Genomic DNA, 18335 nt, shown 5'->3' with positions numbered 1-18335 from the left:
AACTTTTTTTACCCAGTGTAGGACCGTACATGTGAGGTCTGTATGGTCAGAAGAATAGCATGACAGCTTTATGAAAATATGTTGTTGTCTAGAACACTTTAACAAAAGCGTGAACCCCATTTCAATACCTTTTAACCACACTGGCAGCAACCTTATCAAGCTCCACTTTTTACTGTGCTGAGCATCTTGTGGTTCTAAATATGACACCATAGATTCAAAGTTGTTGTTGCTTCCTTGTACCTAGTCACTTCCTGTAGCACCGATCAGCCGCTCCAATCACTGCAACCGACCATGCGGCTGCACAGGAAGTGATCAGTTACCAGGAAGCAGAAGGAACCTGGTATTGGTGTAAAATATCACTTACTTTTACTAATATATTCTACTTTTTGCTTAGTTTGTATCATTTTCTGTTACTAAAAAGCACCCCTGTAGCCTCAAAAGAGCTTTGTGAAGCTAGTGATTTATGAAGATAACAAAGTTGCACCAACTTGCTCTTAAGTCTTTGAGTCCACAGTGTTTTAAATGTCAAAATCAAAAACATTCACAAGATGGTGGCCAGGGATAATTCTGGTAAATTAATTCTCTTTAATGAGCAAATCTAGCTGAGGGTGTACAGCTAGAGCAGGATAGCTTGAAGACAGTTCTGGCCAGTGCTGAAATTCCAAAAAACAGGTGGTACTAGACCTTAGGCGATTGCTTTCTGACCTCTGGCAGATGATTGTGCAGAACATGATATTCAATTTCAGATCCAATGGACAAAGCACTAACTCACTGGTAGTGGTCCCTCGCGGGTGTAATATAATGGATAATCAATGGTTTACAGTCCTTTTTAAGAGAACAATTAAAGAGCTGTTTCATAGACACCATAAACCACCAGACAAACAGGGATATAGTGGAGGCCCTCACACAGACAAGCCAACAGAATTGTCCTTGCCAGAATATAATGGGAGTCAATGGAGGGAGGCCTCTGATAGTATCATTTTATTATCACTCTCTGTTTAATATCAGTTACATTTATCAGTAAACTGATTCACACCCCAAAATAATAAAAAGATAATATGAGAAGGTTTACATGGAATTACATTGCTGTACTGTACAGTGTTTACAGATTTCTCATGTTTTAATTATTTTTACATGTGCACTATAGTAAGATCTGGGGGTATATGATGGAGTCTGTGCACCTCTGTTTCACAGAAAGCTCTGTTTTTGGTATTTCTTGTTCTTATTTTCCTTTCTTCCTGATTTCCAGCCATGACGATGTCATTGGAAAAATCTCTTTAAACAAAGAAGCGATTGGTTCCCAAGCCAAAGGTAAGATGAGTTTAAAAACCATTTAATGTACTGAAAAATATTTTATGTAGATTTCAAATGGTCTGACGCATGGGTTTTGTCTGGGGTCACAAGTGAAACGAGTTTGACAGTCCAAATTAACCCCCAGTCTACATTAGTCCATATCACAAAAACAATTTGCTCGCTCTCATGGCGTTTGCTGTAGCCATTTCCATTGTCCCTCAAATACAGTACTTCAGCATTCAAATGTAGACCTGTAACCTTCATGTAGAATTAAATGACAGGTGGAATATCTTTTCAATTCACTTTCTATGAGACTCCAAATACAGTTCGGATGAACAAATGTCACAAAGAGTCTCATTCTTAGAAACACACAACCTGCAACAAAATGAATAATTCTGTCAGACGGAAGCAGCACAGCTGGTATTGTCAGACACCTGATGAGCTTTCTTATCATCACCTAATCATATGTTAATAATAAATTCAGTGTGAAACTGTATTCGTGAAAAAAAGACCACATCCTGCAGATGTATACTGCTGTGGTTACATAGTCATGTTTGCCTTTTGTTCGGGAGATCATAGGATGGGGACAGAGAGGAGAAACTTTGGGAGGGGGTGGGGGGGGGGGGGGGGGGGGGGGTGACATCCAGGTCTGAGAGCTCTGATGGGTTATGAAGAAAACCTGTTTCCTGTCAGGTATTATCGACAGGCTTCTCCAGAGATGTTGATAAAGAGCAGTCTCTCCCTTCTAGAAAGAATTATTTATATAGCCTGGTCTGATGAAAGCAGAGCACAATTCCAATGACCCCAGAGCCCAAACTGTAGAGTTGGTACAGTGAGCAAAATACTGAGAGCAATTTCCCAAATTAGATTCAAATGACATTCCATAAAGCTGTATTAAGATGCTTTGAGTGAATTCAGAATCTGCTCCTTTAAAGTAATGCTAGCCAAGGCTTTAAGATCAATTTTTTAGCCTCTTATTAGCACTGGTAACATTATCACTGTTCCCCTTTACAGGAGTGCCAACCATTGCTTTCACATGCTTTAAGATGGACTCCTTTAATGTTAAGCTGGGCTAGATATTAAGAAGCAAGCCTCAGGAATATGTCCCTCAAGCAAATCATGTGACTGCAGAATAAACTAAACCAGGCCTTTGAATGGATTTTTAGATTTGAGAATTATTTTTTAATCTGTTCGAACTGTATAGGATAGACCTACTTCATTTAAATCTATATTTATATATGCTGCATATTTAGACAGAGTAGCGGGTTCACATTTGTTTGAAGACCAGGGGAAGAACCATACAGATCCTTTAGAAACGTACTATTGACACGCATACAGCTAGTTTCCAAATTCACCCAATTCCAAAGTGAGGGTTGGAAAGGAAGCACTGTTTGCTTGAGTGATGGTGCAGCTGCACCTATTTGTTTGTGTAGGTCTGTAAACTACCATGTATGTGCAAGGAAGTAGTAACAATAAATGTTGCAAAATTTGAAAGAGTAATTCCACTTTCTATACTAGTAGTTTGGTAGTTTCCCACAGTAGTCAATATTTCACATCACCAATGAGTCTGTTTTTAGTTTTCATGAGCCAGTCTGTCAAAGTACCACCGGATTGCTAAGGTCTGGTTTATATCGCACTGAATTTCAGTCGTTTTGAAAACAAGACTTTTATGACTTACACCCCCCCAAAAAAAAAAAAAAAATTGAGAAATCTTTTGGTAAAAGCAATGGAAATCCTGGGTGTAAACTGAGGTTTGATATTGTTCTAAAGAAAAGAAATTGCATTTTAAACACGAGGCAAGTTATTTTATAAAGCAAAGTAGATTCATTTCATGATGACCTTAACTCACTCCAGCCTTGCTTCAAATGAATTGTTATTGTTATTTATTATATAGTTGTATAATAAATACCTGATTTGATATAAAACTCAAAGCATTTACTGTAAGTAATAATGCCGTTGCATTAATAAGTTATAAATTAAATGGAATGTTCTGTACTGTAGTCTGGAATATAGCTGCTATTATAAAATGAAATGGATAGAACTAAAATTACAATAAGCATGGTGTATTAAGAGATAATTGGATGCCTACAGTTCCTTAACTAAAAAGATACATAGGTAGCCCACTGAGCAAGGTACTCAATAATACTGACACAGACCCCCATACTGGAAATGCTGCAGATGCAGCTGTGAAATCTGTAGTGCTGTAAAGGGGGTGAAATAGTCCAATGCCGTAGAGTCAGCAGGTGTGTGAAATAACTAAACTCCAACAAATCTGCTTTCATCAATGATGCAACTCTTTATTTCAGATGTATGGATGGGCTTGGTCACACTAATGGGGATAAAGAATGGGACATAAGTGTAGAAATGTAACTGCCATCCCATCCTACTGCCTGCTACTAGAAATATAGAAGGTGCATCCGGAGGAGTCGCACGGTCACTTCAGTTGTATTTACTGGCTTTTGTGAAGAATCTACATGTGTTCTTGCTTTTGAAGCTTTCTCGATGCATTGGTTATTGTCGATTGTCATCAGTCTGGTACACGATTAGGAAATTAGTTGATGATTGCACCTCTTTTGCCAACTAATCAGATTCATTTCCCAATAAAGTGTAAAGTGATCAACACGTACTGATAAAAAAAAAAAAAAAAGCCAACAGGCAAATCAGGAAACTGCATGAGAAATAAAAAGGATGCATTTGCAGCCTCCTTCAAAAACATTTCTGTATCTGAAATCGTTGAGCGAGAGCTCTTCAGACTGTCAGGCAGTTGGTTGTGGTGTTTGGTAGGGTAATTTATTTCATATTATTTAAGCAGGAAAAGGCTCTTGAGAGAAGCTCTTCATGAGGAGCCAGTGAGGACAGCAGGTTCTGAGGTTAGGGATTATATATTAGATACATACTGTACACATGTTGTGTTTGGTGCTTGTGAATTTATGCTCACATACAGGTGAGGGACAGGAGCACAGCTCTGAAACAGAACACCCTTGTTAGGAATCTATTTCAGTAACATAGTGCTACCATATCAGGGCCATATGCACTGTTCTTCCCAATGCATTCTACTGCCCTTGATGTTCTTGTAGGAATACCCAATGGTATTTTTTATATAAAGACAGAACCAACCTTGCCTTCCAGATTTAAATTCATGGTAGTAAAACTGCTTTGCATAACTGTGCTTAGAAAGTGGTAAGCCAACAATGTCTGGTTTCTGGTAAACAGTACTTTTAAAGGTGTAATATTATATATTACAGGGATACTTTATATCATCTATATTTTATGAAAGAGAAAGTAGTCATTAGCACTTTTTTTTTTTTTTTTTAGAAGGGAAGAAAACGCCCAATAAAGCTACCAAACCCAAATCGATGTTTCGTTTCATTTTGTATTCATTCACATGTCTTATCTGTACTATTCTGTACATACTGTTGATATACCCCTATAAAAGTTTACCATAGTATTTTTGCACTGTACTGTATTCTTGCAGTTTTAGCATGCATTTCCCATTGTTATACTGTGCATTTACCATAGTTTGCCGTGCTTTTTAATATGCTTTATTACACTTTGCTATGCTTTTACTATGGGAAGCTTATTTGACATTATGGTTGTCATACTACTAGCACTAATTTTGAATTTAAGTCGTGGTCCTAAATAAAAAATAAAAACAATAAATAAACGACAGGTGTAAAAACGCTTGGTTTAAAGTCTGTCTGCGGTAGAAGTGTTCAGGGGTAAATAAGAGCCGTGCTTCTTGACAGGGCTGGATAATTGGATGAACCTGACGAGAGTGGACCCAGACGAGGAGGTCCAGGGTGAGATTCACTTGGGGCTGGAGCTGCTCAGAGACCCACTCTGGACAGGACTGCGCTGCCACGTCATCGAGGCCAGGTAGAGGGGCAGAGGCTGGGCCGGGGCAGGGGTGGGAGGTGACAAATAATAAAAGTCTTATTTCCCGATGCAACAAAGTAGTGTGCCCTGGTTTCTTGATTGGAAATTGGCAAAGTAAAGCCCAGGATGTAAATAGATACAGGCCTGGCTTTGTTGTATGTAAAGTCCCACAGAGAAGGGAGGCTATGTTTGTTTAGCAAATGTTTTTTTTTTTTTTTTTTGTGTGTGGATATTTGCTACAGTAGTTCAATATCATGTGGTTTTTAAAAGAAGAGATGTAGGCTTATGGTCAAATGGTATTGTTGTGTTTTAAGAAACAGGTGTATCTGTATCCTGTTTTTGTCCCTTTACAGTCAACAGACCCTTCAAATCATATAGTGCAGACCTTTTTAAAAAAATCTAATGCTATTTATCTTGCCTGAATTGAACACCCTGAATAACTGTGCACCTTTTTCTATCCTGATACATTGCAACGTGGCCTAGATAGAGTTCCACCTTTAAATATGTCCACAATACAACGGCAGTCAACCACCGACTTCGAGAGAGGAGTATTAAACTAGTCAAAACAGTCGGTCTGACTGTGAAAAATGCTGCTCACCCCATAAAGTACAATGGTCCATTGAGACACCTTTAGATCCCCACTGGCTTGACCCTGACCGAATTCATGAAGCAAACTAAATTATATGAAAGGGTTGGTTTGGTCACAGTTTAAGTGTCCACACAGGTTTTAGGAATGAACAGTCTTGTTTGTGACTTTTCCATGGAGCCTTGTGTGTTTCTATAGCACTGCATTGCAATGTAAGAGCTCAATGAAGAACATGCCGGGTACCTGCAGCACAGCAGTAACAGCATGTGCATTAGCCATACCGAGCAAAGGCAAGCAAGCATGTCACATATTTATAATTAATATTACACATCCCCAAATGTAACTTCCCCTTTAAGAAGCTGAGTTCAAAAACTGCTATTCTATTCTAGTTGCCAACCACAGAGATATTTAACACGAACTGGCCAAAATGCCTTTATATTAATTAGAGCACCATTTAGTGAACAACTACTGTGGATCAAATGTACTTTAGCATTGCTGGCAGTGCACAGTAGCTGTACACTAGGTGGTGCACTGGTGCATATAAATGTAAAGACACTTTGGCTGACCTAGCATGTGGTACATATGTCTGTAGCTGTAACCTAGAACTGAAGAGCCACTTTTGAGCTCTCAAAGCACTGTGCGGTTCATTGCCAGATTAACACGGAGTAGAGTAACATTTCACTGAGTAAGAGGCCTCTGTTAATTTATGTCACAGATTCTGTTACCTGGTCCTCACATTTAGTTGCAAGCCACAGATAGTCAGGCACAGCAGCCTGTTTAGTTCAGAGTTTCTGGTGCTCGCTCTGAAATGTTTCAATTTGTATTTTTACTTCTTGTAAGGTTCTGATAGGACTGCATTAAACTAACAGCAGCAGCTGTTTTCTAACTGAAATCAGGCCACTGTTTAAAAAACTTCACCTATAGCTGCATGAACAACATCTAAAAGCAAACCTACAAACTTAGGTGAGGCTCACAGTATCAGTGTGATCAGTTCAGAGCACAGCACGGTCCTGGTAATTAAATACCTAAATACCTAAACAGGGGGGGGGTTATGAAATGCAATTCTGGGTTCAGGACTAGTGCGAGTTTCTAACTCTGACTTTAAATAATGTCTGTACAGAATGCCAAAATATGGAGGTAAAGCTAAAGTTGACACGACAATTTTAAGTCAGTTTTCTGTGTCAGCTGTTAATGTGAGAGTGGCTATGTGCCTGGTGGTTGTGTGTGTGTCCTGGGTTTACAATGTTAAGAAAAAGGATTTAAAATTTGCTGTTTGAATGTGATTTTCAAGTAAAATAGGTTGTGATCATTATTATTTTGTAATTTAGCTAGTGTTTCAGTGGTTAACATTAACAAGTTGGCTGTGTTGTCCAGTGGTTAAAGAAAAAGGGTTATAATGAGAAGGTCCCAAGTTCAAATCCCAGCTCAGCCTCTGATGCATTGTGTGACCCTGAGCAAGTTACTTAACTTCCTCATGCTCTGTCTAACGTTGCTGTGAGTGAACTGTTGCATAGTTCACCCTCCCTAGTCTTGTATCTCGTAAAGTGCTTTGTGATAGTGGTGCTCTATACAAAGATTATTATGCTGTTGGAAAAAACTATCTACTAAATTAATACAAAATAAAATCAATTTTGTAAAATGTAAAAATAATGCTCGAACAGTATTTGTATTTGTTTTCTTTAAGGAATCTGTTCCGTATTCATACCAAGCAGAAGTCCTCTCCTTTTGATATCTACATTAAGATTAAACACCCTGATGTTGTATCTGGTGGTGAGGTTATTACTTCTCTGTAACCATGGAGACTAAAGATCTCTGTGGGATGGGTCAATTCAAAAGGCCAGGAAAGATATTGTGTTTTTGTTTTTTATATATTGGATAACCATTAAAGTATTTGCTAACTAAATATAATCAAAGAGTCTGAAGTTACAGTACAAATTCAAGTCAAGCTGGCAAGGCTTCAAGTAATGGCTTACTCATAACCACTTGAATATATTAAGCACAGGGAACTGCGGTAGGAGGTAAGAAAAGGATTTTTGAATAGGGGTTCTTATTTAGGCATTTTATTTACTATGTAGGCTGAATTTTACCCCTTTAAAAAAAAAAAAACATTTTAAATGTAAATGTTTTAACAGTGTCCTGATTGATGGATGAAAGTTTACAAATTAAAAAAATTGTTTATTATAAATATTTGATATAGTATTTAAACTTTACATTTCCCTATGCACACGTCACGTACTTTAATGCAGTTAAACCCTATTACAATATGCTATTGATGTTCCTTCATTCACCCTGACTGTGCCATTGTGATTGTCTCCATAGAGACCTGGCCCCTCGAGACATCTCTGGGACCTCCGACCCCTTCGCCAGGATACTGTTGAACAACAGGACGGCCGAGACCTCTGTGAGTGCACAGACAAACTGACAGACAGACAGACCCGCCCTGCCTCCCACACTGCAGCCCAGAGCTTATTATAAGCACTGAGCTGGGCAAACCCACAACATTATACTCTGCAGCCCAGCACTTTCTCAAACCACTGAGCTATTCAAACCCATTGCCTTCCACACTGCAGCCCGGTACTTTATTTCTTTCTCTAACCACTGAGGTACTCAAACCCACTAGTGTACCTTCCACACTGCAGCCCAGTGCTTTTCTGTCACTTTCTTGATGACAAACACATAAACTGCCTGTTCCCCAGGTAGTGCTTCTGAGCCACTCTACTGTGAACAAGTGTTGGTATTATCTTTTGACAGATATCCAGCTAACAGCTTTTTAAGTATATCTCACACACACACACACACACACACTGCTGTATATGACACCTTGTACTTTTGCAATGCTAGTCCCCTGAGTAGCATGCAAATACATGCTGATTTAGATGAAATGTTTCATCACTCAGGTTTCAGGTTCATAGCCTTCGGTTGAATCCAATCGAGCGTTGCTGTTGAACAGAGTTAGTGGAAAGAAGTCTTACAGTATTAAGCAGTTAAGAGAGAAAAAAGATATCATTTGATTGAAAGTGAGTGAAGTATTTACCTAGTAATAGTACATTCAGACAGATAAACAACTGACTGATTAATATGAAAGCACAGCGTCAGTACTATAAGTTAATATGCAGTGTGTAGGGTGTCTCTTATTGTATAAAATATGTAATTGCATGCAATTTGGATGAGGCAACTACAAGCAACAGGTCATATTCACTTATTACAAATCATAGAAATAAGATTTGACTCAAACTGCTACAGTGTAAAAGTATTGTTGTTTTCTGAATTGCACAATAAATACTATGCAGCACAGAACGATGTCTGTAGAAATGCTGAAAGAAACTAAAACTGAAGGACAAATGTTTTGTACAGAAGTCTTTTTCAAATGTGTTAATTTGAAGTCTTGTAGTGAAAACGTTTGTCATTGAATTTAGTTTCTTTTATTATTTCTAAATCCAGTACTATTGAGTGTTTCCTAGCTAAGGGTGACATATTTACATAGGATGTACCAAAATATTGGCAAATAGTGATTTCTTATAGTATGTGATTTATAATTATGGGTACGATGATATACATACAGAAACACACGTTTCTGATCCCCCACTTGATAATTCAGATTTTTTAAAAGATATTACAGAGTTGATTTCTACATTTACCAGCACTTAATGTAGAATTAGTTGTTATTAAAATAGTGTGCTTCTATTGTATAGCTGTACAGACTTGGATCGACATAAAAATACACAACTGTGTCATTTTACTATTACTTCAAAATAAATTTGAATAAAAATTAAGAAAGAGGTTAAGAAAAAAATTGATTTTCATACTGATACCCATTTGCTGTCTGAAATTTTGTAATCTTTGGATTTATCAAAGCTTCTAGAGAACTTGTTATTGAATCAAATAGGGTGGTGCCGATGCTCTGATTATCCAGATTATTCCCTTTAACATGTTTTAAGTCCATAGGTATTGAATAAAAATGAAGGAAACTTGTAGCAAACATTACAATGACAAATTAATGAAGTTAATGAAACATCCACTCCAGAAAGCACTTATAAAGCAGTTGACTGCTTTGCATTCTTTGTGCATCTGTAGCAGAAGATTGTGCTCGCATATCTTTCTGTGCTTACACGTTTCATATTTTCCTTTTACTCTTAAAGAGTAAGTAGTGGGGTTCTGAAAAATATAGTGACACGTTCCCCTGTGTGTTGTTACAACTGTTTAATGACGTACCTATTGTTTTCATTCCTGACAACTTTTTACACAAGTCTGTTTTAAAGCTATTTTCAAAATGTCCGCTGTACTGCACTGCTAGTGTAAGGGTTATTGTCCGCATTGTTAAACAGGTAACACAGCAATAACGATCCATGATGTGTGTGTTTTTTGTCTTTCTGCAGTGTTTTTTAGAGGACAGATCTGAAACCCCAGTGCACTAGAGCGGCCATTTTGAAACAGACTTTAAAGTTATAAGTGTAAAAAGTTGTCAGGATGTTAACAATGAAAATAAAAATGACACGTTATTTAAACAGTTGTAGGAACACTCTGGGACATATGGGTGCCTTTTCGGAACCTCGTTACTTTCTCTTTAATCATAAACTCTTTCAACACTCAGACACAGCCCAGTTCTTTAAATATTTTAGCAGTGATGATTAATTGAATCAAGATGTCTGGGTTATCAAAGAGATAACAACTAGAGGCGATTACTGAAAAAAAAAACTAACCTCAATTCATTAGTTTTTTTTTATAAAACAAACATGAAGATGACTCTGTTGGACCTCTCAACACTTTTGGAAAAGTGCCACAAACCTACTGCACACACCACCAGGCTAAATAGTACTTTTAACATTTGAACTTCTGTTATCCAAGACAGGAATGCATTTCAGTAGTTATAGGGATTAGTTTGAGACAACTGAAAACTGAAAGGATACAATCTTTTTTAAATAAGTTAATATCAATGAATTTATTATACAGCAAGTTCTAGAGCTTGGTCTCAAAAAAGTAATACATTTGCTTAATTAATCTTTAAACACACTTTCTTTTCCATACATGTATATTGTATACCCTGTATACTGTTATATAAACAGAATGCTCCTTGATTGTTCATGGATTGCTGTGGTCATTTCACTCATGGGGATGGCCATATTTAATATTGAATTTCTCACCTAAAATATTTTAAATATTTTGTTCATATAACACCAATAAAGGCACTACAGCATCCAAATTGCATTCCCTAGTAGATCTCAGTATCTGCAAGCATGCCTCATGTGAACTGGTTTTGTTTTGCACACGTTTAGAGTGTATGGATCTGGTTAATCTGTGTGTCTGTGACTCAGATCATCAAGAAGACACGCTTCCCTCACTGGGACGAGGTGCTGGAGCTGGAGCTGGAGCTGGAGGGCTCCGAAGGGGCGGAGGGGCGCAGCCTCACTCTGGAGGTGTGGGACTGGGACTTGGTGGGAAAGAACGACTTCCTGGGAAAGGTGAGCCATCTTACCATACTCTGCGTAACCTAGTAACAAGAACCCCAGTGAGGGTCACATGCAGTACAACATCATGAACCCTCCTGCAGCAGTACAGGTAGTCAGTTCTGCGGAGCACAGAGGCAGACATAGGACTGTGACAACCAATGTACCGGTAGGTGAGCTTTTCAGGGGAGCAGTCCAAAGATAAATCTGATTGATGCTTGATGTATACGTTATCACTGTATCAGGAACTGTTGATGTATTGACTAGAAACTTGGATGGTTTAACAACCACCAATGGGGAATGTGTTGAGCCACCTGGACTTTGAATGCCTATCCAATATGGTGGTTTTGATACTGCTCCAAAACAGCTGAATGAATTTTGCCAAATCTCATAAAGGGACACTGGCACTAATACGGTAATGCAATTGAAAACCACCATGTACTAGAGACATCTTTGCTATTTCAGAATATAAAAACATTTCCACTATAGTCTATCTATCACTAGTCTATCAATGACTCACACTAGTGTAGCTGCTCTAGTGTTACCAATGGACCTTTAGTACTGAACCATTACATTGCCATTGAAGAAGGGTAAGTGAAGGCCACCCTGTCTTTTATAATTCAGCGGATCTCCTGTGTGTGGAGCTGACAGCCTATCTGTGTGCTTTGGCCCTGTGTGTAGGTGGAGATCCCCCTGGAATGCTTGCAGAGGTCCCCCCAGGTCCGGGGCTGGTTTCGGCTGCTGCCCCTAGGAAACATGGAGGATGATGCAGGGTGAGAAACTGCCAGGCCTGCACTGCTCGTGACTTGTTAACTTAAAATTATTTTATAATAAAACTGTTGTAGGTTTTGGTATAAAACCTAAAATGAGGTGGTAGATTCAGATGAAAACAGCATAGTTACAGACTAATTTCTGGGATTTGAAATGTAGTTTATTCCACAGTTTTAAGGTGCTTTGGCCTCATTTCAGAAGCTGTTATTCAGTTCTAGTTGTCAGTCAGTAAAGTAGGCGGGATCAGCCAGAGTGTCTCTATGTCTGTAATCTCCAGCACCATCTTGTGAACACCAACTCAGGATCAAGTGTCCTTTTGTATTGCTGGCAAAACAGAGCAGGGGTTCTCAAGGTCTGGACACTAGAATTAAAGCGCGACCTCTGAACTCAGGTCAAAGCAACTTTACACAAACAAACACAGACCCAGTATTTGAGTAACTGAAGTAAGAACCACTGAGAAGAATTGTTAACCTCATAAACGTTGACTATGAAAACTCCCTCTTTAACACAGTTTAGATGCCGAGTTCTGTATATTGCAGTTAGCCAAGCTCTTTCTTCAAGGGGTAAGCTGGGAGCCCTGAGATTGACAATCCGCCTGGCAGAGGACCGCATCCTGCCTTCAATGTACTATCAGCCCCTGATTGACCTGCTGGTGGAGTCTGTGATCTGTCCTGCTGAGGTGAGTTCCTTCTGACCATCAGCAGGATCTTCATGTCTTTGTCCCTTGACTACTCTTGAATGCCTAACAAGTGGCTGAGTTTACTTAAGCATCATTGCAGATCAAGTCCACCCAGCAATGCTTCCCTGATGGTGATGGCTACTTTCAAGATGATAATGCACCCATGCACGGAAGGTGTATTTTTGCCCAGCATTCCACAAACAAACGGCATGATTGCAGTGCAAAGAAAGCAAGGTCTTAGAGAGGATTGCAGCTCACCTCAATGCAGGTGGTTGTTGGTATAATATTATAAAACACTGGGTATTGTAAGCAACTCACTGTTATGTCTATGGATAAGAGAGCATCACTGTATTTCAGGTAATGTAAACACCTTCATAAGTTAACTGAAAACTGGAGCACTCACTTTTTCACAGCTTGCAAAAGAGGCAATATTGTGCTGTTTACCTACACTGCTACAGTAGAGGCTCACTGTTCCAGCCAGTTGAGACTGAAGATTCATTCCATCCAAATCAAGTGCCCACCTACTCTTATTACAGTACTTATATGAAACCTTTTGGAATGAACATTCTACCAGTCATGTGACAAAACATGATTCAGAATGTATTTTTGAAAACAAATTTTTCACTACACTATGTGGCAAATTTAGAGAAAAATGGTAATCTCAGTATTGGAGCATCAAAGCCTAGAACCACTCTAAATTATTACAAACATCATACATTAGTAATTTTTAAGAATTCCGTATTGAAGAAGAAAGTTATTCAAGTAGTTGTAACAAGTAATATTCAAAGCAGCAACACAAAACTGCAAACCAAAAGAAAACAAAGGAGATACTGATCTGTCCTCTGTGTCACTCAGCAGTATCCCTCTCTCCTCCAGGTGGAGGACACCACCCCACTGACCATGCTAGAGGAAGTGACAACAGTGGAGAGTCGCCAGGATGTTGCTATGACGCTGGTCAAGATTTACTTGGGCCAGGGGCTGGTGGTGCCCTTCCTGGACTACCTCAACATGAGAGAGGTCAACCAGACCTGTAAGTGACATCATTGGATTGCCAGGAAGAAAGCTGTTAGTCTGGAGTGTTTCATTTTAAGTGGCTGATTAAATATTGTGAATTCTAATAAGTACGCTTTCAACACTGCAGGCTTCCAAAGAGATTTAAGAGAAATAACTCCACTCAACACAGCAATTCTCCATATCAGCCAAAAAAAAGTGATTAAATAGTTGCAGGGTTGCCTTTTTGCTGTTTCCTTGTGCTAAAGGGTTGCAGGCCACTAATGTTCTAAAATAAACAAGTTTACTCTATTAAAAAAACTAATCTACTGCATTATTTTGGACGCATTTTACTTTTAAGCGTATAAAGGTGTTGCATTCATTCCAAATTACACCAGATGTAGAGCTTGATCTAAGAAACTTAATGCTCCAGATGTAGCTGTTTTAATTTAGGGTTAAATATACTTTATTTTCCATATATTGTACTTGTAATGTAAATAGAATACTCCATCAACAATACAGCCACTGTCACCTCATGGATGTTTGTGTATTTCAAAGTTTTTTTTGTTTTTTTTTATGTGTATGTCAGATAATGATAATATTAGGGTGCATGGTAACAATGTCTACAAGTCATCAATGGTAAACCTGCAGACTATCCCCTTAGCTTCAGTGCCCCCACTTTCCTAATCCCAGTCCTGGGTATTTCAGGGTGCTGTGGAGAAGAGCTGGGCTGCCGCAGGAGCAGTGATATCAGTCTGAGGGCCGTGCCAAGTCCTCAGGCAAGAGTAAATCAAGCCTAGGAAGTGGTTTGAGCTCTGAGACTGGGAAGCAGCATCACACTAAAAGCTTTTCCTATAATTAACATTCTGGCTCTCATTGGAGAAGGTGATGGCCTCTTAAATCTCAGGCTGTTGAAGTCAATTTGAATGATGAAGCAGACAGGGCTGTACTAAACTGCAAATCCCTTTGAATGACTTTTAAAGAGTCTCTTTCCATTGGCAAAACATTTTGTTTAATTCATGTACTATAGCCTTTTTTGACCTTTTTTGGTTCAATGTTCAGTAACTACTGTACCTTTCTCTTTCATTTACTTATTCTACAACCACATTTAACTCTATTTATAAAACTTGAAGGAATGTTAGAATACTAACACAGAACACTGTGCTTGTTGCATTATAGTCAATTCAGGTCTTAGTGTGTGAGAACTAACATATTCATTCATACAGAACTCAGTACATTTAATACAATGACACAATTCTTCAGTGCGTTACCAAGAGGGAAAAAATGTGACAACCACTGTTCACATCAAGTGGATAAGATAATAAGAAGCCATATCTCCTGATTAGTTTCCAGCAAGGCTAATGAGCTTTCATAAATCTGAGAGCCCTCTTTCCAAACCATTGAGGAGATGAGGTCCAGCTGATTGTATTAGCATATCTTGAGAATGAGCCTGGGGGAATTGGCAGCACACATTTGTAGAGGTGAAAAGAGATTGATGTTGTTCATTAAAACCAGCTCTGGCTGCAGTGAGCGAGGTGCAAGTGGCTCACAAAAGTGCATGTTATACGACAGTGGAATTGACTGTCACGCTTAGTTAGAATAAAAAATGGAGGAAAACTACCTATGCAGGAATACACTTGAAATCCAGGGCATTGCCACAGCTATCTCAGTTGTTTCAGCGCTATTCAAATGATGTTTCTGGACAGCTCTAAAAACGGGAAAATCAAAACCAAAACAATATCATATTACCTGTTTTCCTTGCTGAAGAGGCAAAACTCAGGGATGCCACTTGTTAGCTACTAATTTGTACTTAAAAAGGGGGGGTCCAAGTTTGCCCAAATTGTGTCATTTACATTACTTCTTTCCAGGGCGGACCCTTTTGTAGATCTCCCATCTTTATAAGGCTGGTCCTGTTATTCTGATTTGGCTGTTCCTGTGCATGTGAAATGTTTTTTTTTAAGTCTTTACTTTTTACACATCAGCACAGTTCAGCCTGCAGCCGCTGAATGAAACTGACATGGCCCGTACATTCAAAGGACCTGTCTATCATTTCAATGAAACTGTCGCAGCCTGTACTTTCAAAGGATCATTTCAGTGAAACTAATGCAAGTACCGCTACTTAGATCTGACACTCATCTTCACTTGTTCGAACATAACATTGTCTTTCTTTTAAATATTTCAAGGCACAAATTGACTTTTTAAAAGATACTGGTACTTTTAAAACACTTGTCTAGTAATTGCTGTAACTTTAGTGCTGGGTGTGTGTAACTCAGCAGCCTGTCTCCCTCACTAGTACAGTCTTCGACCAGTGTGGCATTTCTGACATGTAACATACAGCTCCAGCTATACCAGATGTACTAGGATAAGACATGTTTCTAAGAGATCTATGAGATTATATACAAAGTGATTCTGAAAGAAGAACACACTAGTTAAGATAACTGTAATACCTCATACCTGTACCAACCCTTCTAGACTTTTTCCCATGCGTTTCCCATGGTGATCCTGTGCATTTACCATAGTTTACCCTGGTTTGCCATGTTTATTGATAGGCTTTCCCATACCTCACTATTTTTTTTACAATGCCTGCCTGTGCTTTACCATACTGTTACTATGCTTTATTACACTATGGTAAACTTGCATAAGGGAACCTACACTTTAAATGGCTGCAAATTGTTTTTCTGTTTGTTTTTAATTATTAAAAATAATTGTATGTTTCTTGACTATATATATAGTCAAGAAAAACCTATATATATATGGTTTGGTTATTGATACAGTAATTTAGTTAAGGATAGCTTTTATAACTTATAAAATTGACTGTTCCCATCTAACCCCTAGCATAATATGTATTTGGTGGTTTGGTTCAGAATCATTTTGATTCTGCCAACTCTACCAGTAACACAGTCTGGTTTGAAAGTGGATACAGTACTGCTCTTAATAATATATTTACCAATACCCAAGCAGGAATTCATACAATTTAAACACAATTAGATTAAATATGTATTTTCTTCCCATCTATCTTGCAGATGGAAAATTTAGTGCGTAAATGAGTATTTCTGTTTCCATAGCAACACTATGGGGCTCTGATTAAATAGCATTCTGCTTGAGAAAAAACCTGCGTGTTGCTGTAGACTTGTTATAAGTTGTTAAATGTCAGCTATTTAACTCCAGAATAACCAAAGCCTCTCCATACTGCTGTTAGCATGTAGTATGGGCTAAGAAAAATGATTTCAGTACACCGCGACAGTCCAACCTTTTTTGGTTAAAAGAGTCATCTAAAAATATATATTACCAACGGAAATAAAAGACTGTAATGTAAAATAAGCTTAAATAGCTGACTGAAAACAAAAAAATGAAAAAATAAAAAGTAATAATATAAGGTTTAACCAGACTGTGCTTCAGTATTTTTAAACACAACATCAGTTTTGCTGCATTTTGAATGTCCTTCTTTTACAAAGGCTACAGATTCCCTTGTTGTATTTTTAAAAGAACCTTAAAAGCACCCTGCTGTTTGCTTGCCATTCTGTGAAGGGAAATACCAAAAAAGAAAAAACAGCAACTATATTCTTTGGGTGGGGGGGGGGGGGGGGGGGAATGTATTTCAAGACCACTTGATTTAAAAACCAAAACAAAAAAACACCACGAACAAAAAAAACCAAAACATTAGTGTCTGCAATCTCAGTTTTTTTAATAAGCTGCACAAAACCAAACATTTGCAGTAGACTAAACACGATACATATTCCTTGCCTTGGAATATAATCATCCTTAATTGAGAGTTCTCTTTAATTATGAGTGGTTTGCCACTGTCGCTATGGAAATAGGATAAGTAGTTGTGGCCATAGCAACCTGACAAAGGTCTGACGGCAAAAGTTTTCAGGTAAATGCGGACATGGTGGCTTTAGGCCTTGTTATAAGTGGCTGAATTTGGGGGGGGGGGGGGGGTTGTGTGAATGTTTTCTTCCCATACTCTGTTTCCAAGGTGATGGTATGTGCATCTCAGGGAAGGCAAACATAGTGTGGATGGGTTCAACTGGAGTTACCGTGGCAACATAGAAGCCAATCACTGTATACCACATTGATTTCTAGGATGAGGTCAAAATACCTACCTCCACTCAGCAAGGACATTTGAGAGTGCCCAAGACTCTTTATTAATACAAAAGTACACTAAATAAAGAGTCCAGTCTTTCAGCAATATTTATACCTGTAACTTATTTCCCCCTAGAATATTTTTTTAAATATCAGTCCAGGAAAATGTGTCACAAATGATATTCAAACAAATTCAATTTAAGTTCAGTTGAACATTATGGATGCTTGTTATACATTGTAAACAATATTTATAAATATTGTTTAATATTGTTGAAGTGTAGATTATTTTTTCTCTTATTCCCAGCCGATCCCAACACTCTGTTCAGATCCAACTCCCTTGCGTCAAAGGCCATGGAGCAGTTTATGAAGGTATGTTCATGTTTACAAGCAGGGCACATCTGAAAACACTTCACTGTCAACAGGATGTGGTGACTGAAATGTATTCTAAAAAAGAAGAACAATACATTACTTAGGATAACTCATATTTCACCAGAACTATTACCCTGCACTAGTCTTAACCCTCCGTTCTCAGCACTCCAACCTTACCCCCAGAATAATGGGCATTAAAACACTCCATTCTCAGCTCTCCTGCACTGCCACCCTCTGTCTTACT

The 18335-nt window shown here is 38.4% G+C and overlaps 1 protein-coding gene across 2 annotated transcripts in view; it reads left to right on the top strand.

Moving 5' to 3' along the window:
• The window catches only part of LOC121296929 (rasGAP-activating-like protein 1), a 50984-nt gene that overhangs the window by 8800 nt on the left and 23849 nt on the right, over positions 1-18335 (top strand). For both annotated transcript variants that reach the window (XM_041222864.1, XM_041222863.1), the window contains exons 4-11: positions 1250-1311; positions 5040-5169; positions 8075-8156; positions 11068-11214; positions 11881-11972; positions 12532-12649; positions 13526-13679; positions 18027-18091. In XM_041222864.1, the coding sequence (XP_041078798.1) occupies positions 1250-1311; positions 5040-5169; positions 8075-8156; positions 11068-11214; positions 11881-11972; positions 12532-12649; positions 13526-13679; positions 18027-18091 (850 nt within the window). The remainder of the gene's footprint in view (positions 1-1249; positions 1312-5039; positions 5170-8074; positions 8157-11067; positions 11215-11880; positions 11973-12531; positions 12650-13525; positions 13680-18026; positions 18092-18335) is intronic.

The sequence above is a fragment of the Polyodon spathula genome, chromosome 22 (genome assembly GCF_017654505.1).
Source record: "Polyodon spathula isolate WHYD16114869_AA chromosome 22, ASM1765450v1, whole genome shotgun sequence".
Taxonomy (NCBI): domain Eukaryota; kingdom Metazoa; phylum Chordata; class Actinopteri; order Acipenseriformes; family Polyodontidae; genus Polyodon; species Polyodon spathula.
The sequence above is the reverse complement of the archived record's forward strand: the minus strand, read 5'-3'. Positions and strand labels throughout refer to the sequence as shown.